The following is a 24,275-nucleotide window of genomic DNA, read 5'->3' as shown; positions in this document are numbered from 1 at the left end:
AGAAAGCTTGTGTCTTGGGTTGCTTTGGAAAAAAAAAAATCTACATTTGAATGAGAGATGGAAACGAGGGAATTCTATCTGTCCTTATCATGGACAGAATAAAAAGTGAAATCTAGTAACGGTGAATGGGAGGATAGAGGCTCAGTATTAAATGGAGAAGAGAAAAATATGGTGAGGATTACAAACTGAAATCTAAAAACTCAAGACTGGCAACTTGGAAAGCAATTATTTGAAATGGTTTGGGGGCAGCAAAAAGAAAGGAAGGAGTGATCTTTTTATTGTTTTGCCTGCTAATCTTGCAAGATCTCTCTTACCTAAATACAGTTTCTGTCTTCCAGCTTAGGTTTACTGTTGTTTTGCTTGAGTGTCCTTGGTGTGTGTCATACCGTGGTAGTTCTCTTACCTCTTATAAAATGTCTTTTATTGTACTATTAGAATGGATTTGCTGGTTTTTGTGTCATTTAGTAATAGCTGGACTTAAAAATGGATTGAGGCATATTATAAAAATGTACAAGTTTGTAAACTGTTATCCTGTAACTCTTCTTCTCTACATATTTTACTGCCTCTTCCTCTACTTCCTGAATCATTACTGAAAATATTATACTACTTAAAACAGAAAAGTAATAGAAATTACAGATTTACATGACTGACAGCACTTTTGCTCTGTTTCTGATGCCTGAAGGCAATTCCTCAGTGATGCTGTTTTGTTTGATATGGATTTGTTGAATGAAAAAGGACAGGGAAAATGCAGTTAATTCTTGCCTAAGTATGTTTGTATGCTATTAATTATTTTTGTTCTGTAGGGCCAAGCTTGGAATGCCTCAGTTCTTGAGTCCTGAAGCACAGAGCCTTCTGCGAATGCTCTTCAAAAGAAACCCAGCAAATAGATTAGGTAAAGTGTTTGGCAGAGTATTTTAAATTTGATTGTAGTATTGATTAAATCAGTGATCATTAAACTGGCTAAATAAATTCAGAGTTTCTTGTGTTAAATAGGCTTTGAAGTAAGAACATAGCTTGCCTATTTGCTCTTCTAATAATCAAAAAAATATTGTTATTTCTGCTATTCATGAGTCTATAATTAATGCAACAGACATAAAAGAAAATAATGTTGCTAGTCATTCTTTTGACCAAAAAAAAATAAGTCACAGGCTTTTTTCTTCCTTATAAAAGGAGCAGGTCCAGATGGAGTTGAAGAAATTAAGAGACATGCATTCTTTTCCAAAATAGATTGGAATGTAAGTCTCTAATTCAAAATTAATTCAGTAAATTTCTTAGTTAAGTGGAGGTGTTGTATAGCTTTTTAATTCACTTTGACTTATACCTTCTCTTCAGAAATTATACAGGAGAGAAATTCATCCTCCTTTTAAACCTGCAACTGGCAGACCTGAAGATACGTTTTATTTTGATCCTGAGTTTACAGCAAAAACTCCAAAAGGTAAAAAGAGAAGAATTAAACAATTTAGGTATTCAAAAAATAGAATCCTTATTCCTGTTCAGCTTATGTAAAGTATCGTTTTCTTCCAGATGTTTCTAGGCTAAAGAAATGCTCACAGACAAATGTTCCATAATTCATAAAAGGTTTTGTGGTCTTTGGTGTAAATATGTCATGAGGAACAACTGAGTTGTCCTATATTAAAAATTAAGTAATTCTCAACATCAAAACAATTCAGTTGTTCAGTTTTATTTATCTAAGTAGTCTCGTTGTTTTCACTGAAAAATATTATCTGTGTCTCCTTAAAGGCCATGTTCTGTGGCTTCATTTAATTTGTGTCTAATATGTATATGTAGAAGCTTAGTCATTTCAGATTTCAGGTAGCAAATTTGCTGTCGTAGTGCAATCTGTCTCTGCATAGTTTTACACTGATCCATTCAAAATACAGTAAAAACTTTTGTCTTTATAAATTTAAGGTGTACTTTTCTGTGTACTTTATAGAATAAAGCTCTAGTTTTCTCTTCAGAGTAGACAATCTTGTCTCTGCATTTTAAAAACTCTGCTTGTAAGTAGATCATGGGTTTTTTTTCAGATTCTCCTGGTATCCCACCTAGTGCTAATGCACATCAACTTTTTCGGGGATTTAGTTTTGTAGCTATTGCATCAGATGATGAAAGCCAAGCAATGCAGACTGTTGGAGTGCATTCAATTGTCCAGGTGAGTTTATCTGCTTTAAAAAAAAAAAAGTCAATAGAGCAGTATTATCTCTTGATAGGGATTGTTTCCTTTGTAACAGAATCAAATATCCTGGTAAAATCATTATCAGCTTTACACAAGAAAAATAAACTTCAGATTATTTTATCCAAACAAAACTTCTGAAAGTGCAGGACCTGTTTAATTACTGATCAGCCACTGATGTGAATATCTGTACTGTATTAACTAGTTACTATCAAGCCATAATTATAAAGTGGAGAGGGGAAAAACACATCTTGGTCTTTTTCCTGTGTGCGTGAAAGTATCCTGCAGTGCAGTGGGAGGCACTGGAGTACATCTGAATTTTATCTGGATGTTGTGAGACTACTGTGCATTTTAGAACCCACAACCCGGGGATAAATTATCCCCCTTCCAAGCTACTGCTAATCAGTGATATTTTGTGACTAACTTGATTGCATCATACAAGTCAATGTTACCGAACACACAGTAAGATTGCTTCCTAGCAATATTAGAATGATTGCAACCTGATCTAGGTGAACCTACTTCTGCAGCAGGGTTGGACTAGATGATCTCTAAAGGTCCCTTTCAACCCTTACCATTCTATGATTCAGTGATTCCAGTACAGTCTCCTGTATTAATAATCGTGAGGTTGTCACTTCTAATAGTCTGATGCAATTGCTATTTTTATATATTCTATTATTGCCAGTACTACTTATATTTGGACAACAAACCTTTGCTTAGGTGCAATTCTGTGAGAGACAAGAAAGGTGGACCTTTCTTGCCTTGCCTCCTTATAAAGCTGAGGTCATTCTAAAAGCATGCTTCATCACTGGAGAGTTTATAGCCACCAGAAAAAAGACAAATGTGTATATAGGAAAGAAAACTGCAATACTTATTTCTGCCTTCTCTTTCTGCTTTTAATAATACATAATTACCAAGGAAGGCTGAGTTGTGAAAACTACCTAGTCATCTAAACTGTGTTGGAAACTTACTAGTGTACAGGTGCGAATACAGAGGTGTGCTGGACCATTGTTTTTATTTATGGTTTTCACTGCAAAAGTATTTTGCAAACATCTGAGAATTTTTAAAAAACAGTTTATCTGGAACATGGATATCTCTTGTGGTTTTTTTTAATCGTCTTTATGTCTAGAATAGTCATAACATGAGTCTTTGTATACCTTATCTATTTCCTGTGTAGTAAACTGTTTACATTTCAAGGAGTTTTATGTCCTTTTTTATTCTAAAGAAGCTGTCTGATTTGGGACATGGATCAGAATGACTTCTGATCCTGAAGTCTCGCTAAAAGTTTCTGCAAGCTTTTCTATGCTCCTTTCCCACATAGTTTTGTCAATGAAATGCTTTTTATTTGTGTATGGCTTCCTCCTCTTGTAAAAGTCTGGTTCTGTGCTGCCTTTCCTCTGTGCCCCTCAACTACTTCCTCACTCCTATTTCCTCTTTTCTGTGCTGCAGGATACCCAGATGGTTTCCTGCAAATGCTTTACATCCTTTGCACAAACTCCTTACACTGAACACCATTTCCTTCCCTTACAAGAGTGAACACTTGTCCTTTTTTCAGCTTTTTATTTTTGTGAAAGGGTTTTTGACTCTCATTCCATGCAATTTGCAGTTAATCTGATTCTATTCAGTATGTCTGAATTTTCCAGCTGGCATTCATCTATTCAGATAATAGGAATAGCAATGCTTTTTTAACATTATTTTGTCATGTAGTCTTCTGATATTCTGTGTTTTGCAGACTCTAAATTAATAAACCAGTAACCAGAAAAATCATGTTGTCAGTTATTTACAAGGTGTCTTATGTATAATTTATACTACTATCAAACAGAAGGTGGTGGCTATTTAGATCACTTAGACCTAGTACAGCCATCAATTTAACATTCAAAGCAAATCAGTAGGAATTCAATAACTTATTTTTTATATAAAGGTCAATTGCATATTTTAGAGTATTCATCAATTGATGATGTTATTTTGGTAGCAGTTGCACAGGAACAGCATTCAGTTTACTGATGGATATGAAGTAAAGGAAGATATTGGAGTCGGGTCTTACTCAATCTGCAAGAGGTGCATTCATAAAGCTTCAAACATGGAATATGCTGTAAAGGTAATACTTTGTTGCAAAACATACTGTTTTCAGGTTTTTAGCATCATAGATATTGGTCTTATTTACCATAAAGAACATAGCATATTAATATGCAGATCTGAATTATGCTAATCGAGCAAACGTAATATGTACTGACAGGTGTTCTATAGTATTGCTATGGGTTTTGTTATCTATATACTGGTTTGGGTAGTGAAAAGCAGTCTTCAGCCTTTGAAACGCTTCTGTAAATATGGTAAAACTAATGGGAGTTACATGACTGCTTCTAGAAGGAAAGGTATTAGGAAAAGCTGACTTTTTTTTTTTTAAATGCCACTGATTACTTTCATTTAAACATAATTATAGATGGGGGCTTGTTTCCAAATCAGATTCATAAATTGTCAGATAGCTAGGAGTTCATAATAGTGCTTAAGTGCCTTACACCTTCCAAAATAAACCAGCTCTTTATCTTTGCTTGCTGGTTTTTAACAAGGTTTCTAATTTTGTTTTCATATTGCTCCATTGGGCTTTCTAGCATTTCATTGAAGGCATTAAATTCTTAGTTGAAATCAGTAGAGTTCCCAGAAGTGGAATGATAGAATTTTTTGTCTTTCTAACACTATGGGTTAAATGGTTACTATGAAAAGCAGGAGTAGGGATTAGCAGACTTTAAAAGGATGGAGGGTGGATTTAAATCCTGTACTATAAGGCGGTTCTCTTAACGGATTGTGGAACTGTTCACTACTTAAATATGTAAAATATGAAGTTAAATTATATTTTGCTGTATCCTTGTACACAGATTGTCTACTGGAAACCCTCCAATTTCAATGTGATAGTTACATATTTGTCCTTGTTCTGGCCAGGAACAAAATTGACTTCTGTGCCTGCAATGTGATGTAATTTCTTGAAACTGGAAGAAAGTACTAGCATAGCTGTTAATTCTCCAAGCCATAACATTTATTGTGAAGTTTGCTTCACTCTTCTGTTGCCTCTGTTGTAGCACTTTCCTCCCCTCAAAGAATCCTGAAAAAAATGATAAAGTGATCAATATCCAATGTGTTAAGATGGTGATGATAGCAGTAAGGGCTTAAGGATGTCAAGAGGAAAAAGGAGTAAGATAGATATGGAGAAGACATTAGAGGAAATTCTACAGTTTGGAAGGAGAGGAAAAAAAGGAGAAAAATAAGAATACATTTTAAGTAGGACAAAGTAATATTTTTGGTTGTTTGTACAGGGACAACTTCAGACCCTGATAAGAAGCCTCCAGAGATACAAATTAACTTTTATAATGGAATGCTTGTCTGAATTAACTCTGAGAAATTTCTCCTTTTTCTTATTTTTGATTCCCTTACTCTCTTGCTTTGTCTTTTGCTGCAGTAAATATTTGTTTGTTGAATTAGGAACTTCCTGTTCTATTAAATGTTGGATGACTAGTAATCTAGTAATCAGCCTCATAATATTTATCACAGCCTGAGGGATCAAATCATTTTCCAACAATTTTGCCTTGCCTTGCTGTTCCAAATTAACAAATTTTGGTTTGGTTATAATCCGTAGACTTAAGCAATATTTATTATTCTTGATAATCTGTTTATGCGAGTAAGCACACCAAAGTGTCACACTCTAGGATATTCCAAAAAAGAATTGTGTATCTGTTTGCTCTGACAGATTATTGACAAGAGTAAAAGAGATCCAACAGAGGAGATTGAAATCCTGCTACGCTATGGACAGCACCCAAATATTATTACTCTAAAAGATGTAAGTAGTATGTTAGAGAAATCCTTTAGTGTATTCCAATTGCCTCACATTTCTGATTTTTGAGACGACAGACAAACTACATGGTTTAGATTTATGATCGTATTTTTCAGTATTTAAAGATAAAACAGTGTCCTAATGCAATCTATTTAAATATTTGATTTTACAGAGATGTCTCACTGTCATTTTTTAAAGATGCTCATAATTTGGTACAGTGTAATCCTAAACAGTCAAATATGAAGGATTAATTAAGTTCTGGTACAGGAATAATTCATTTAACGTTTGCTGTATTTTTAAAGGAACAAACAAATTTTTTGATTTCTTAGTTAACTTCAAATCTGCTTTAGTTTACAGTAGCCAAAAGCACTTTTTAAGCATATTCTTATATATTTAAGAATATATATACTTATATAATTAAGACTACCTGCTAGCATAATACTGAAAGCAACAGTGACAAGTATTACTCAGTAGTGGACAGAACCTTTTCATATCCGTGGTTGTCACATTTCTTTACCTTGTGTCTTTATATGGTTTTTGTATGGAAGATTGTCTAGCTTGCTTTTTTTCTTGGATTATTTGTTCTGACTGTGGAAACATTTGGCCATGAAAGCAAAGAATAACTTAAGTTGAAAGGTAGAGGCTTTTCCATAGGTTCTGATGATCTAACAGAAAAAGAATATTGTCTTATTTATTATGCATTAAAGAGGATTAAAAAGTAAAAAGCCATATACTTAATGCCTTTCTTAGTCTGCAGGAAAGTATTCTGGTCTCCAAAACCCAACCTCAAACAAAACAGCTAACCATTTCCAGGAAGCTGAGCTCAGCTAAAAGGATATTCTCAGACATTTTGAAGTCATTAAAACAGTAGTTCATAAATACTTGGAGATGAGTACTGGAGGACTCTGCCTGAAGTTCTTCTGACATAAACTATCTTCACTTAATCAATGTCATGTAGTTTGACCCTTTCTTGGAAGAGCAAAGTCAGTCAGATGTACAAGGGAGCCCACTATGGAGCTTACCTTATTGCAAACTAGATATCATAATTACAGTCCCACTTTCTGCTTGCTCTGTTTCACGCAGCTGGACAATAAAGCTACTGGAAAACAACTGTGCTAACACAGAACCTGCATCAGCATTCATTCTGCTTTTAGTGCTGCATGCTAGGTTTATGCATTACTTGAATTCGTAATGTAGGTTGTGTTATTTAAGCAGGAAGGAGTGTGAGCACTTACCTGAATTTCATCATTATGAATATTTTACATTGTCAGCAGCGAATCCTGAGCAGCCTTGAAAACTTGCCATGTATGCTGAATTATTTTACGTTTTAGTTAATTCATCATCACCAGTCATCTTCTAGCAGGAGCCATCTTTCATTCACTCACATACAAATAGCAAAAGGAGACTACAAAAAAAACCCCTTAAGTTAACAGAGGAAGAAAGACAGTAGACTGTAATTCTCTATTATATCTATATCAGATCAGTTACCCAGGCAGAGTTTATGGAACTATGTCCAATATAAGGAAAGAGGTATAGGTTTTGTATTAACAGAAATTTGTGTAATTTGTTAAATTCTTAGGGTAGTTACACAATGTTTTAATTTTTCAGTGTCCTAATACAAATGCATGGGGTAAATAAGGAGTACTTCAGGCCTCAAACACATCAAAAGCACCATGTGTGTATACAAATAAAACTCAGTGTTGCCTTAACTCAATTTTTCATTCAGTTTCGTGCCAAAATTTAAATGTTTCTACTTTGAAATGCCTAAAAATATGTTTCAGCATTTATGTGTGTATGTCTTTGGAAATTACTGTTCTGGAAGAATAAATGTTAGTACTATTTGAGTTTAGCTTGGGATGGAAGTTTTCAGTCTTACTCAGCCTTCTTATGCAATTCAATTTTATTCAAATGTGAAGGTGTTGGGATTGAAACAATAGATATTCAAAAGAACAAATTCTTTCCGCAATACATAATCCTCTGGGGTTTTTCCTTCTGATTGTTATCAGTGGTCTCTTTCAGTTACACTGTATATAAACAAAACAAGGACCTATAATTGTGCTAATTCATATGTCTGTCTTATCCAATATCCTGCCTCTGACAGTGGCCATTAGTGGATGCCTAGGAAACAGTGTAAGAACAGAGGAAGCACACAACTTCCAACAAGCCATTACCTAGAAACTTCCTGTGCCAGACAATTTTATGTACTTTACCCTTTTTTACCTATTAGTTGCTGTTCTATAGCAACTTTTGTTCTGTTTTGAGTTATTGAATCTTTTCAGAAACATTTTAAAAGCCTGAATACAATATAGCCAATCTCTCTGTCCAAGTGCTTGAGTTTAAAAACCCTCATGGTATGTGTGTGAAAGCTTACTTCACTTTGCAAAAACCGTGTTCTCTTTCTCCATTACATTGTTCATATGCCTGCATCTGTTCCTTAACAATAGTTTCTGCCAGTTTGCCTGGTAGAGAAGACATAGTAACTGATCTTTGGCATGTGTCAGGAGTTCAATTTAAAAACTAGTGTGTCATTTATTGTGTCAGCATAATACTGTGCACTTAACTGCGAAGAAAACTTCAACAGTATTCAGTGCAAGCAACCAAATCAATAATACCATGAGAGAAGTTGGGTTTGGGGGAATGATTTGGTTGGATTAGGGAGGGCTTTTTATTGGCAGGCTGACAAGACCATCAAGGAGTAACAGATAAAATAGTAACCAAATGCAAATTTTGCTTGAATGCCTCTAGTACTGAGATATGTGTACTCTCTTATGTTGAATCATAGCATGGTTTGAGTTGGAAGGGACCTTAAAGATCAGGTAGATCTAGTTCCCACACCCTGCTGTAAGCAAGAATACCTTCCACTAGACCAGGTTGCTCAAAGCCCCATCCAACCTGCCTTTGGACATTTCCAGGGATGGGGCATCCACAGCCTCTCTGGTCAACATGTTCCAGTGCCTCACAACCCTCACAGGGAAGAACTTCCTCATGTCTACATCTGTCCTCCTTCAATGTAAAACCATTACTGCCTTGTCTTACCAAATGAAGTAAGCACATTTCCTTATGTTATACCAGAATTAGAGGGAGCATGGCCATTAAAAAAAATATCTAAGATGGCAATATCTAGATTTGTATCATTCTCCTTTTTAATAGTGCATAACATTTAAAGTCCTAATACAAATATATTCAGATGATCAGTCATTTATATTCCATGGGGCAAAAACTGCTGTAAACATAAAGAGCAGAAGACATGAGGGATTTCTAAGATCATAAGCTTGTAAATCCTGTGAAATTCTTTCTTTAATACTCTTCCTCTTTTTTATTTGATGACAAAATAAATAATTTTATTATAGTTAAGACCACAGAAGTACAAAAATTACTAAGCTTAGAACTTCAGTAGGCTGTATTTCCCAGGCAGATGAAGACAAGAAAATTAGAGTGAAAACTTTTTCTTTAATTTAACCAATATCTATTCTTAAATTTATTTCACTACAACTTGGATAACTGTTCTGATTTAAACTAGTTTTTGTTTCACATGTGATACTGAAGAGAATAGTTCCAAATCTCCATATAAGTTTGGTTGAGGTTATAGTAAGGTACAGTCTGCAAAAGGTTTCACTAAAGCAGGAATCACTTTTTTGGATGAAGTTAAAACCCCAAGAAAGTACAACTGAAATTAAATGCTTAAATTTAAATGTTTGGTCTGTAGTGCCCCCTGGTGCTAATATAAATAATTCTCAACTAGTATTTCCCTGGAAGATAAAAGTCATGTAAAAATTAAGACATTTTCCATAACTAGAACTAAGGACTAAAATATATTTCATTAATTTCGGACTTTGGTACAGGCTTTTTGTGCAGAGTAATGTATAAGTTGTAGGCTCTCAGCAACATTGTATACAAATACAAAAGTGTTCACAGTGGCTACTTGAGGTAAACTTAGATTTTTGGTTTTTCATGATTTTTTTTGTCCATTTGGAATTATCTCTGTTCATATTTGTAGTTTAGTGATTTTCTTCTAAAATAAGTTCTGGTTTCACCTTGACTAGTTTCCATTTATTACTGCTACTATATTTCTCCCATGTCTACTTTAATTTATTTCAGTAAACTATGTGGGCAAAGCTGTGTGTTATTTATCCTTTTTCATATGCCAGTATTTTTATGTTCTGTCATTTCTCTGCTACTCTTTCTCTGCTACTCTTTCTCTGCTACTCTTTCTCTGCTACTCTTTCTCTGCTACTCTTTCTCTGCTACTCTTTCTCTGCTACTCTTTCTCTGCTCTTTTAGAAGGTCTTGTGTTCATTTCTGAAGATGAATAACATTTGGATAGTGTGTAGGGTGAGAAATAACGGGAAAAATAATTGAAGAAGCTTTTTGATGCACCTGCACTATCTGCATTTCTCAGGAACATAGCAGAGAAAAAACATTTTGAAGTTTATATCTATGTACTTTTGCAGGTGTATGACGATGGAAAATATGTATACGTAGTAACAGAGCTCATGAAAGGAGGAGAACTGCTGGATAAAATTCTTAGGCAAAAGTTTTTCTCAGAACGAGAAGCTAGTGCTGTTCTGTTCACAATAACAAAAACAGTCGAATATCTCCATGCACAAGGGGTAAGTTTTCATCTGTGTATCTATCTTGTCTTTCATGCTTACAGATATTAATATTCTCTGTCAGAAGTAAAAACTCGTATATTTTTGGTAGTTACATTCCAGTAGGAATCTGTGTTGAAGTAAAAACGGTCCTCATCAGCTGTGTAGATATCCAGCTACTTCTGTTGTCCTTCATGCAAACTGTCAGCAGTTTCATGGAAGGTGCCGCTAATGACTAATAGAGAGGATATGCGAGGAAGTAAAGTGGGAAGAACTGCTAGGATCAGTGCTGTTGCTTAACCGTGGCACCTAATGTAATTGCAACTCCATCCTGTGATAGATACTGAAAAATTATTTTCCACCTGTCACACTTGTAGTTTCTTCCACTTCTTGGTTTTGAGAAACATGGTTTATGACTTGCAAGTCCTGTGCCATCGAGTCAGGATGTTGTAGTGAGTGGACTGTTAGGAGAGAGAAAATGAATGCTTCAGGAAATGAATTTGGAGACAGAGGAAATAGTTTAAAGATAGAGAAGGCCAGTTTGATGGTTGCACGGCAAGTATACACATTGTGCTGCATTTTGAAGTAAACAAGGAAAGGGGAACAGAGAAAAAGCAGAAAGTAATGGTGAAAGGAAAAGTCAAGCCTCTAATACCTAATGTTATTATCCAAGAGAAGACGCTTTGGAACACATAGTACTTAAATTGTTTTAAGAGACAAATAACAGTTCAGTACATACTGTCACTTTTGGGAGCCATTCGTTCAGAGAACTTATGATCAAAGTTATCTGGTGTGGCTTACTCTGTGATCTATCACTCTCTTCAATTACTTGCTTACATGTGGAGTTTTATTTGAGCCCTGCGTGGACCAGACTGGAATCCTTGGACAGCAGCTTCCATGGGAATTATGAATAAACTCCAATACCTTTTGTATAGAAATAATAGAATAATAAAAATCATAACTTGGTTCCTTTTTACTGCATATGGCCAAAAACCACCCAGTACCCTTGCATCAAGCAAGGGATTTTAGGGGCCTTTGTTTATTATAGATCTCCGCAAATATTGGCATTTTAGCTTGCATTAGATCACATGCTCTTTGAAACTGACTTTTTGAAATGTTTGGGTCACCTTATATTAAGTACACTTCCACGTGAGAGATGGTCATATATGTAAATAGTGAGCATTTCAGTAGTCTAATTTTTGTCTGGAGGAGTTCTCTCTGTCTTCAGTGGATTTTCCTTTTGTGTAGCTCATTTGGATGCTGAAGGAGCTCATTCTAATATGATATTAGGCAATATTTGATTTGACAACCTCTGAATCTGTGTGCGGTCTCCAGAGCCCTTCCCAGAAGGAGTTTTCTCGTGGACATTCATAGAATAGTTTTGAAATTAAGAATTAGCTAAGCAAGGAATTAAATCCTCTTCTTCAGTAAAAGCAATACTTCAGACTCTCATCCAAACTATTCTAAAAGTATTAGCCACCATAAAGACATGAAGGGTTGGCACAATAGGCATCATAAAAAAATAAACAGGAAGTGTCATGTCATCATGGAGCAGAATACTGCGTGGAGGTAGATGATTGAGACTGCTAATCTAAAACATGATTCTAAGAAATAAAGAACTGAAACATCCTGCATATTGTTTCTCTTCTTTTGCTTTAAAATGAAATATTATTTCTCTGCAAAACATCAGTATCACCTAAACAATCTGATATATTTTTAAAATTCACTTTTGAGAAAGCAGCTTAAATCAGGAGGATAGTTTATTATTTGACATAAATATTTTGATTGTTTAGGAATTAGCATTTGGTTTTGAACTATGTTGTTACACTTGCTTGTCCTGCTTGAGAAATGCTTCCCCTTCTTCTTCAAAAAAAGTACGGCTCAAGCAGACTGTTTCTAAAAGTCTGCCAAATTCCCAACTCAGTGCTGCTTCCTCTGCCCACCTTTTCGGTTTTGCCTCCTTTATGATCTCTTAAAAAAAAAAAAAAAAAAAAAACCACACTGACTAGAATAAAACTATGGGGTTATTCACTTCTGCAATGGAGGATACTTCATTCATTATTTAGAGAAAACTCTATCTAAACACAGAAAAAAAACTGAGGGCTATCAGGAGCAGATATTAAGTTAAATCTCAGATTTCCAAGTATTTGCATGCTGAAAAAGCCTCTACTAAAAAGCCTTACTGTACCATATGGCTTTACAATCTGCAGACCCTCTGCAGTATTTTGCTTCTGAGTCTTATATTTCTTAATTTCTTGAAAGACTGGTAGCTTTCTGAAGAGTATATAGAGCTGCCGATTCTGCATGTCGCTTGCAGGAGTTTAGAGGTATCTTCATAGAATCATAGAATGGTAGGGGTTGGAAGGGACCTTTAGAGATCATCTAGTCCAACCCCCCTGCAGAAGCAGGTTCACCTAGATCAGGTCGCATAGGAACATGTCCAGGCGGGTCTTGAAGACCTCCAAGGAAGGAGACTCCACAACCCCTCTGGGCAGCCTGTTCCAGGGCTCCCTCACCCTCACAGTGAAATAGTTTTTTCCTATGTTTAAGTGGAACTTTCTGTGTTCCAGCTTCATCCCATTACCCCTTGTCCTGTTACTAGCTACTATAGAAAAAAGGGATGCCCCAACCTCCTGACACCCACCCTTTAGATATTTATTTACTTTTAGATATCTTCTTGTTCTAATGTGACTACCTTCTTAAAATTATTTCACCCCAGTCCTTTCCATTGAAATTTAACCATGAAAAGTTGTGGCTAATATTAATTAAATACATAGGGTGATCAGGAAGCCAAAGGCCTTCGTAGAAGTTCTATTTAAATACTTAGAGGAAATTTAGATACACTCTACTGTCTTATACCAGAACATACCCATTTATTTACAGAAAGCAAAGACTCTAGAGACTTTAGGCTAATTTGCCTTATGAAGAAAATCTTATCGGGTCATCAGATTTGAAGACTATCCTTGCACATTCCAGGTTTTATTAAGGCTTGTTGTGACATAACTTCAAATAAAATCAGACTTATTCTGCCTGGGCTTTAGTTGCTTCTACAGTTCTTGTCAAGTGTTTGCTATCTCAAGCAAAACAGCCATTTGGGAGCCACTACTGGCTTCTTTTGGCATGACAGTCTGTTAGGAGAAATACCTCTTTGATATTTTATTATTTTTTTGACAGAACTTTATTCCTTCTTAATCAAGCCTTAATTGTTTGCACTGAAATTAATTCAGATGATCTGAATTAAGAGAATGGAATGTAGATGGTTGCTCCAGGAGTAACTAGTGTGTGGTTATGTAGCACAACAGTGCATCGGCAGCTACAGACGTCTGTGACTCCAAAGGATGTTACTAACCAAAGGTTCTGATGTAAAGGGCCTTGTAGGTATGCATGTTAAAATAGGAAGTACAGATACTCACCCATTAGAACAAGACACTTGGAACTACCTGTACAAATGAATTAGGGGGGAGTGGGATGTCTGGAGGGGACTTCAATAGTTACAGTTTACAAGTTAGATTGTTGTACTCGAAACACTGCTGAGCATCAGAATGCTGTAGCTGATGTTAGAAGCTGGAAATTTGGGAAGTGATTGCTGATGGGAGATTTGAAATTAAGGAGCAGAATTTAGATAATTCTAAAGCCTTCTGTATGTTTAGCTTATTATATTTAGTGGTTTGGTTTATTTTTTTTAGGTTGTCCATAGAGACCTGAAGCCTAGCAATATTCTTTATGTTGATGAATCTGGTAATCCAGAATCAATTCGAATTTGCGATTTTGGCTTTGCAAAGCAACTACGAGCAGAAAATGGTCTTCTGATGACTCCATGTTACACTGCAAATTTTGTTGCACCAGAGGTAAATAGCAGGATAGCTTGTATGCCTTGATTTATTTTAATTGCAATTTTTTTGTTACTTAGATACTTGTTTCGTACTTGTGCAAAAAGTTTACAGCACTTTGTAAACACTAACATTTTTTAATTTTACTGTTTTAATAGCATAACCTAAGCATTTTTTAAAAAAAGGAAATTTGTCTCCCCCAGGTTTTAAAGAGACAAGGTTATGATGCTGCATGTGACATATGGAGCCTTGGTGTTCTACTTTATACCATGCTTACTGGGTAAGAGTAATTTTAGTTTGTTTTGCTATAGAATAGCAAACCGATATAAACAAAAAGAATAATAAAGGTAATCTCCCTGATGAAGATGTTTCTATCAAGGCACTGATTAATCTCAACTTTGGCTTCAGTAGTAGTAGAATATACTTGCAGTGACTGATGTGAAAAATTCTTGTCTGCTGATCTCATCTATTTTAGGCTTTTGATTTCTGCTTTATGGTGATTTAGAGTAAGAACTGATTGTTTCATATGAAAATCAGCTACTGAAGCTAATAGAAGGAAATATATGTTGCAAATATAATTGCAATGTATGGAAGCATGATTGTTTGCAAAATTCAGACAGTGGATAGTGTGAAGTGATGCAGTTAAAATCTAACAAGTGCAATAATGCATTTATATATGAAACAAATTGTATGGAAGATAATGAATAATAAATTCAACTATAGTTTCACAAGCACAAAAGATAGTTGCTATTGCACCTGCCAAATAGTTTTTATCTTTTTATGGTGGATTATTCAGATTGCCACTTTGGTTAAGAGTTAACATCATCAGAGACATTTTGTCATTTTAAAGTAAAAAAGTGAAAAGGAACTGCTTTTAAATATATCTCTTTTTTTGATTGTGGATATTCTGGTAGCAGCAAGAATGCATATAGAGAAAAAATGAAAACTGCTGCACCTTCTCTAGTATTAAACAGAACTTACTCTTTTTCATACTCATCATGAAGTCTTCACGTTTCATTTTGTAACAGCTTGTTTTGTTACTCAGTGAAAGGCTTAAGGAATACTTTCTGTAACTTGGGAACCACTAGTAGACTGGTCTAGGAAAAAATCTAGCTTTCAGATCCCATTCAGAAGGGAATACATAGGTTAAGAACAGATCTGAATGCATTTTCATGTGTTAAGAATAATTTACATCTGTTTGACTATCTGTTGCTTGTAATTGTTAAATTTGCTGAATATTATGATCAGATTTACAACAACTATTGAAGTCCAGGTTATGGAAGTTACTAATATTGGAATTGTTTGGTTAAATAGCTACACTCCTTTCGCAAATGGTCCTGATGATACCCCAGAGGAGATCTTGGCCCGAATAGGTAGTGGAAAGTTCTCTCTCAGCGGTGGTTATTGGAATACTGTTTCAGATACAGCTAAGGTAAGTGTATTTGCTTTGCTCTTTTGGAGATGAGAAATGAATCACAATGTAACATGTTGCTTGTAATGTATGTGTTGTATCATTTATGATTGGGTAAGTTCCACCCATGGGTATTTTAAAATGCTAATCTGATCCTTTGTCTGCCTAGAAATTTGTTTCCTATTTATGATATTTTCAACAGTTACTTGCATGTAGGAAGAAAAACAGGGATGCCCTATGTTACAATGGTTAACAGCTGTCCTTATAAAATATAATTTATCGATATTCAGACACATGTACAAGCATCCATGGTGGGTAATTCTGGAATAAAACTACATGTGGAAGCATGACATTCAAAAAATCATGCAGTCGGTCTAAATCAGGATCATGGATATATTACAATAATTACCATATGCTCCACTATTTCAGGCTATAAAAAGGAATAGTTTTTTGTAGTTTCCTGTTTGAGTCAGTTCTTCAAAGTTACACAGGAGGGTTTATCAAATACTCTTTAAGTAGGATTTGAGCAGTTAATACTTTTCAGTGCTTTAAGAACTTTTGGTCTTTAAGGATGTCATATCTACTTAACAAAAAAACAAACCCCACAAACAAAAACCACAAACCCCTAAAAACCTGATAGTAGTATACTTTCTTTTTATTGCATTTATATTAAGTAAAAATTTTAGGCAACTTTTTTTTATTTAGAAGTTTATTTTCTACAGCAAAATAAGTTCTAAACTTAAGTGTACAATATCCTTGACACCTCTTCTGTGTAGCTGCTGTTAAGTGCTAGTGTTTTGGGAAAAAAAAATATTTACATATGTTGTGCTCTTCCTTGCTAATTGATTTGTAAAGTTCTTTGTCACTTACTGTTCTCATAACTCAACCATTTTCCATGTTATCTATTTGATTGACAAATCAACCTGTTAGGGTAACATGTTTTCACTAATTTGTTAGCATCGGCTTCTTCTTGCTTCATTCCCATTCTATTGAGTTGTATTTGGGAGTCTGGAATGAACCAAAAACCTATCAGCTATGAAAAAAATACCCAAGTTTTGTTTTTAATAATGTCTTTATATTCAAATTATTAATTTGAATTACAAAGCAAAGAATGTTTATATGAAAATATCCCATATTGGTAATATAACTTAAATCCAGTTGTCAGCTACATGTTTCTTCTCAGGTAATTGCTTAATGTAGAAATGTTATTTTTGCTTTGCCCTTACTGACTGACATTTCAAGCCATCTATAAATATTATGCTGCTGTGTAAAAATTTGGTTTTAACAGTGAGGGTTGTATGCAGTTCTCACCACCACAATTTGAAGAATAAAAAACCAACCCAAAACAGAAGTTGAATAGGTGGTAGAAAAGGATGTAGCAAAACAAAGGTGAAAATCTGATCGGATGTCAAGAGCCACTTCCATGTGAAGTGAGTAAATAGAATATAGTGCTTCATCTCAGAGTTGACTGAGATGATAGACAAAAGAGATCATTTAACTGTTGGCACAAAGAAGGAAATATTCATGCCTTTTTTCTCATATGATAACTTTATTAGAGAAATCAAGAATTATTAATACATTCTGCAAAAGTTAAAAAGCAAACAAAATTAATAATCTGTTCATGTAATTTGTAACTTAATTGTGAAACATGTGAAAGGTGTTTGAGAAGGGAGGAAAAACAAAAGTATAAGCAGCAAAATGAATTCAAAGGGAAGTCATGCAAAAGGGAGAGGATAATCTCTATTAACTTTTCCTTTTTCAGTACTCATTTCCTCCATATCTTCTATTTGTCGTTGAAAATAAAAGACTGGAGTACTGGGGATTCTACTCTACCGTAGCCCAATGTGCATATTGTTACGTTTGTCTGCTTTGCATCACTTAATTGGATACCTTCCTGTTGTGTGACCAAACGTGTATTGAGTCACATAATCAAAAGACACAGTGGTAGCTGTGCTGCACAGTTTTTCATCTGTTTCAAACTGACATTGTGGATGTATTTTTATACTGCTGTTTTAAAGACAAAGGTTTCATGTTATTTGCATTGACTCTGTATATTATTGACAGGACCTTGTTTCAAAAATGCTTCATGTTGACCCACATCAAAGATTGACTGCAGCCCAAGTTCTTAGTCACCCCTGGATAGTTCACTGTGACCAGTTGCCTCAATACCAGCTGAACAGGCAGGACGCGCCCCATTTAGTGAAAGTAAGTAGATATTTGTTCAGTTTACTGTTCAGCCAAAATTAACGTAAGCAGAAGGATTTTTTTTTAAGTACTGTTTCACATGTTTACTCTAAATGCTATTTAAAAGTCATTATGACTGGGACTAAGCCACAAAGTGAACTTGTAATAGGTACTAGAATTTCATAAGAATCCACTCATGGAGAATAAATCTAAAAAATTTGAAAAAGACTTTCATTTTCTTAGATTTGAAATTTATTGGACTGACACTGACACTGGGCTGACACTGGAAGGCTCAACTGCCTTAAGAAACCAGCATGGAAGCAATCATTCTTCTGATTGTGAAAAATGTTGTCAGGTGACTATAGGGGAGCTAAAAAATAGTTTGGCTAATTTTACGCTTTCAGAGGAGTTAATTAATGGTGACAAAAAGAAAACAGTATACTTTATGACCACAATATAAGCTAAAAAGAAGACAAAAAGCCAGTGTTAATTAATACAGTATCATATTGTTCTGCACTTGTCTGAAACGCAATCTGGTTTTGATCCTGCTAAAATTTTTCACTTTGAATATGGAGAGAGAAATCAAATAATTGAATTCTACTTTTCTGTATTCCATTCTGCCTTCACTACTTCTACATCCAAGAGTATCTGTCGTGTGATGTAAAAGGGAACTGAAGAGTATAATTAACACTCTTTGAATCAGCTGTTAGAAATTTCCAGCATCCAAAAGCACAAGTAGAAAGAGGGGAAGTTCTGATCCCACGTCTCACAAGTTTCTAACTTTTTTTAATACATCATACGCTGAGTAATGTGGGTGATTTTTAAATATTTTATTGAAAACTGAAATGGTTATATAAGTGATAATCAGAGACAGCCTACCGATGGGATTTCATTCCTCAACTCTCTCACAAAGCGTGGAGAGGGAACTTAATTTAGCGATCCGTCTTCTGCCTTCTGGGTCTGGCTTTTCAAGCAAGGCAAAATTGGTTTAGATTGATCTGAAAGCTATTTCCCTAAAAACCACTCACCCTTAACACTGCTGGTATTTGAGTAATGCAGTGGAATGCTTCTGTTTCATAGCTGGAAGCAGACTGGAAGTTAAAACTCATTCAGAATCTCTGGTTGTTGGCACTGCGTGATCTCTAGATTGTGCGCCAGTCACAGCATACTCTTCTTGTTTCTTTCCTCTGCCCCACAGGGAGCAATGGCAGCAACTTACTCCGCTTTGAATCGTAATCAGTCACCGGTTTTGGAGCCAGTCGGCCGTTCTACTCTTGCTCAGAGGAGAGGTATAAAAAAAATTACCTCAACAGCCCTGTGAAGTGACCTCAACCAGATATTTGGTACCATGGCATAAGATGATAGCACAAATCATGGCGACAGGTAGCACATATCTGACAGATACCTGCAAGCACACTCTGTCCCAGCTGGTACCTATAATGCTGCTGCTCCTGCTGCTGCTACTGCTTTCATCTATCCTCGCTTTAAACTGTTGATGGCAAGTTACTGATCTTACTGGAGCTTCAAAAGGAGTGACAAGTGGAAACACAAAGAAAACGGTCATGTTTGCGATTGAATAAACCAGAAGAATTACGAATGCCACCTCTGTCAAAAATACACTGAATAAAGCACTCTGCACCACATAGCATTATTTTTATAAGGAATATTTTTTTGTCCCCTAAAATATTCTTTGTTACAGGTAGAGATGGACAGTTTATGTTAAGCACTTAGCTTAAACAATCTGTTTATATTAGCACTATATACTTTGTGCCATCCAACATTTTGTATGTTTTTGTAAACAGTTCACAAGCAGTACATTTCTGTGCTGTTTTCTTTAATGTATACATGCCTTGTTTTACTTAGATATTATTAATCATTTTGACAATTAAGTCTGATTAAACAGTTCACCTGGGTTAATCAGTATTGTTGGACAGCTCTAAAAGAAGCCTGACTGTTAAACAGCTATTGAATGTAATACTATATGTATTTCTCCTTGCCTGTGTCTTTTCTACATTTCCATGTCTTTGACGCCGCATGTCATGTTATGAAAATCAGGATACTGTTTATAGTATTCAAAATGTAAACAGTGGATGTCTCACCATACCACATACACGATAGGTAATATCCCCAGAGAAAAGATAACTCGCTTCATATCTCACTCGGTTCCCCCTCTCCTCCCTTTTATTTTCTCCCATCTAATCTCTGGACTCAGGAATCCTTGCTAAATAGTTTCTGATAGAGGACATTTCTATATTGTTTATTCTTATAATCATTTGTTAATATTTTATCTCTATTCTGTGACTTTTGTTTAAGCTGCAAAGGATTTGTTCAGTGAATGTTGGCATTATAGAAGAAAGGCAACGTTGAAGATAAAGCAAAGCATATTGCTTTATCAGGATAATAATAATCAGAATAATCTAATAATCAGAAGTCTGCAAGAAGTAGGTTTAAACTGGATTCATTGCAGTTGCAAAACTGATGGATCTAATGTTCTGTCATTTTTTGTCTGATCATTTTCACTGACATCCAAAGCAAAATGAGAGAAGAGTCATCCTGATCTGTCAGGGGTTAGAAAAGGGTCATTATTGCTTACCATGAAAATCGTGTTGTCCCAGTCACGTAAGTTAATGCCGTTCAGAGTGAGTGCTCTCAATTTTCCCCAGGTTGAAGCAAGTTTGTAATGAGAGTTAAAGGCTCATTTTAAATACTTGTACAAACTTTTGCTACTCTCGACTTCTCAGTATCTTAAGTAATTAAAGGAACATCTTGATGGCTAGCCTTGGAAGACCAAATTGCCCACATGAGAAAGTGCACCAGAATGTGTTTGAATTCAGTGAGTGTCCCATTCCACTGAAACGATATGCTGTGTCAACTTATTCCAGATATTAAAATGGCTACTGGGAGCTCTGGCTGCTATAAACATGGATCTGGGTGAACAGGCCTGTGTGAGCAATACAATTTAAAAACTAGAAGGTGCAATTTTGTGTTTTGCATAAGAAGGTGTTTTATTGAGTTAGTGATATTAAATTTCTTTTACGCTGATTAATTTGCTAGTTTCCCTGAAGTCATCAGACATTTGTTGAAAGGGAGAGTTACCTTTGTGACACCACAGCTTTCTTCCAAATAAAAGTGAGAGTGTTCCTTCTGCCACAAGTTTTTCCGCATTCCTTGAGAAAGCTTCCTTTGTTAGACCCTGTGAAGGATCCCACTTTTATTGCCCTTAAAAATCCGTTAGATATTTCATCCATCATATAACTGTGAAGGAATTGGTTTTGTGAACAAGGATTCTTAAATTACCATAGCCCTAGGAAGTGTGAACACACAGCTCTTCCAAGCAATCTGCATTTTTCCCTTACTTGGTGCTCTAGCATTGAAGTTCCCCTTAGCTCTACAGGATGCATCTACCCTTCCTTCAAAGCAGCATCTTTCACTAGAACCAGTTTCTGCAGTTCCAGAGGAATGTAGTAAAACATTACCTTTCAGAACATGTATTTTCAGCTCTAGGAGCGATCGCACGCCAGGCTCATCAACATCTAGAAACCACTGTACCTTCTGGAGTGGCTCTTACATGTGCTCAGCTGAAGATCATCACCTCCAGTCAACTCAAAAGACTTAAAACTGATACTGTTGATGTAAAGGGGTGATGACAGTACTCAATACTGTGTCAATAGCAGCATTTCAGTTCAGGAAGGAATTTCTCCTGTGTTCTCAGCGTGTATATATACATACCTACCAACAACCAGACGAAAAGAAGGAAGCCTTAAGCCACTTCACTGTTGGCAATATCCATGTTAAAATAAAAGTTCTCTCAGTTTTATTTTAACCATGTTTTGTGGCCCTCAAGCTCGCTGGTCATTAGACAAAGTTAACTCCTACATTTTACATGTGCATTCTCAAGAAAGCTGTTAACATAGTCTAGACTATATAGATGTTGCTACTCTGTCATGTGTAGCAGCCCAGGATTAACACTTTAAATGCTAATAAAACAGGACAGTTTAGCAAATGCCAACTCTAATGTGTTGAAGTCTCGATCCACCGTGGTTTTAAGTTATTTTCTAAACCCAAGGTATAAATGACCCATCTATGCAGGAGGTATATTTTACAGGTTACACTTCCATGGGTTTATGTACCTTGCCTCCTCTTTGGATCCATGTTCACAACTTTCACATTTAAGTTTTTGTAGCTGCAGTTGTTAGACGCTCTAAAGAAATCCACACAATGCTTCTTTGAATCCCAGCACCTTTCCATTAGAATGTGAGTGTAAATGGCACACTGTGTGAATTCATTGCTGGATTGCTTCTTGGTCTCTAAAACGTAGCAAGTGACTCTAGGCACGAAGAATAAAAAGAGGAGAGTGTGCAGATACAGGTGAATTTTCTATATGTAGGCCATGGTTTAGTGTTAAAATTGCCACTCACTGCTCTCGAGAGTGTGAGGGACCAGAGGGAAAAGCGTAGTTGCAATACTCAATAAATGCCATCTTTATCCAGCAAGAGCAACATTCTTTCTTCATAATCACTATGACATTGAATGAAACTTCATAAGGAGTTTTTCAAGAGAATATGTAAAACTTTTTTTCTAAAGAGACAAGGGCATAAGAAAATAGATTTCCGTGTCTGGGATTTTGTGTGTGTGTGTGTGTGTGTTTTGCTTTTGTAAATGTGGTATACCAACTCAAGCTGTGCTTTTCTGTTATTGGAAGGGAAAGATTCAAAATATACTGGTCTTTAGTAAGCAGCAGTGGTTAACAGATGAATTTTCACGTATGAAAATGATGTAAATGATTAGCTTTATCTTGATACTCTTGACCTAATCAAAGGGAAGGTGTACTTATGAGGGATGTAATTATTTTGCAACCTAGTTGGGGGTGGGAGGGGAAGTCGACTTAAAATGTTTTTAAAAAATGACAAAATCACAGATAAAATATTTTTCTACAATTCTATACAATCATACTTTATACTAGTTTTCTCAGCATGGCATGTAAGTGAGTCTAAGGTACTGTTCCAAGAAATCAGTGGTATTGTACCTTGTTCTAGGCCATTACAATAGCATCTGTTAGATGCTTGGCATTGCTGTCATAGAACTGAAATGCTAGTAAAAAAAAAAAAAAAAACCAACAAACCTGTACTGAATACTTTAAATGATTGTTCTATTCAGAGTCTGATCTAGGCAATGTTCCAATCATGCTGTTAATGTGTAATTAGAACTGTTCCGGATGTAACTATGAACAGTTCTGGAAAGATATCATTGCTTGTACTCCTGTCTAATGGCAGGTTTTGTAGTCTTCAAAAGAAACTGAAATTTCTACTATGAATAAACTTTCAAACATCTTAAAAAATATGCTTTTTTGGTTAATCATTTATTCTGCCCAATTATAAAAGTTTGGGGTTTGTTCATCACTTAACACTGAACTACATTTGCAGCATGCAAAGTGTGAGTTTCCAACTAGAATGAGTTTTTACTAAGCAAGTGTTTGTCAGTTAAAATCACAGAATTGCTTTGGTTGTAAAAGACCTTTAAGATCATGGAGTCTAACCACTAGCCTAACACTGCAAGGCCCACCACTAAACTATGTTCCTAATCACCACATGTGCGCAAATACCTCCAGGGATGGTGACTCAACCACTTCCCTGAGCCCCCTGTGCGCTCAGTCTCTAACAGCCCTCTCAGTGAAAAAATTCTTCCTAATCTCCAATCTAAATCTCTGATGCAACTGGAGCCCATTTCCTCTTGTCCCATCACTGGTTACTTGGGAAAAGAGACTGACCCCCACCTGGCCACAACCTCCTTTCAGGTAGCTGTAGAGAGCAACCTGTCTCCCCTCTGCCTCCTTTACTCCAGATTAAACCCCACTTCCTTCACCCACTGCTCATTAGACTTGTGCTCTAGACCCCTCCCCAGCTGTATTGCCCTTCCATGTTGCTATATTGCAGCATATTCAGTCAGATCACTATTTGTAAGGTAAACAGGGAGCCAAAGAGACACTTTCATTCAGTAAATGCTATAGACCAAAGTACAAGGATAGTCTCTTAATCATAGAATCATAGAATGGTAGGGATTAGAAGGAACGTTTAGAGACCATCTAGTCCAACCCCCCTGCAGAAGCAGGTTCACCTAGATCAGGTCGCTTAGGAACGTGTCCAGGCAGGTCTTGAAGACCTTCAAGGAAGGACATTAACACCCTGTAACGACTCCACCTGACTGTAAAGTACAACTCAAAGGGAGGCTGCTCTATAATACTTGTGATGTCTGCCTTGCTCAGGATTTTCAA

At 35.8% G+C, this 24,275-nt stretch overlaps 1 protein-coding gene across 1 annotated transcript in view; it reads left to right on the top strand.

The window, feature by feature from the left end:
• The window catches only part of RPS6KA3 (ribosomal protein S6 kinase A3), a 78,347-nt gene extending 55,003 nt beyond the window's left edge, over nt 1-23,344 (top strand). The window contains 12 exon segments of the mRNA XM_061999481.1: nt 804-892; nt 1,171-1,235; nt 1,333-1,435; nt 2,025-2,149; nt 4,140-4,265; nt 5,907-5,996; nt 10,442-10,600; nt 14,266-14,427; nt 14,613-14,689; nt 15,724-15,841; nt 17,885-18,025; nt 19,203-23,344. Of these exon segments, the coding sequence (XP_061855465.1) occupies nt 804-892; nt 1,171-1,235; nt 1,333-1,435; nt 2,025-2,149; nt 4,140-4,265; nt 5,907-5,996; nt 10,442-10,600; nt 14,266-14,427; nt 14,613-14,689; nt 15,724-15,841; nt 17,885-18,025; nt 19,203-19,325 (1,378 nt within the window). The 3' untranslated portion in view covers nt 19,326-23,344.
• The last annotated feature ends 931 nt before the right edge of the window (nt 23,345-24,275 follow it).

The sequence above is a fragment of the Colius striatus genome, chromosome 1 (genome assembly GCF_028858725.1).
Source record: "Colius striatus isolate bColStr4 chromosome 1, bColStr4.1.hap1, whole genome shotgun sequence".
NCBI lineage: Eukaryota > Metazoa > Chordata > Aves > Coliiformes > Coliidae > Colius > Colius striatus.
Note: the sequence above shows the minus strand (reverse complement) of the source record. Positions and strands in the feature narration are given on the sequence as shown.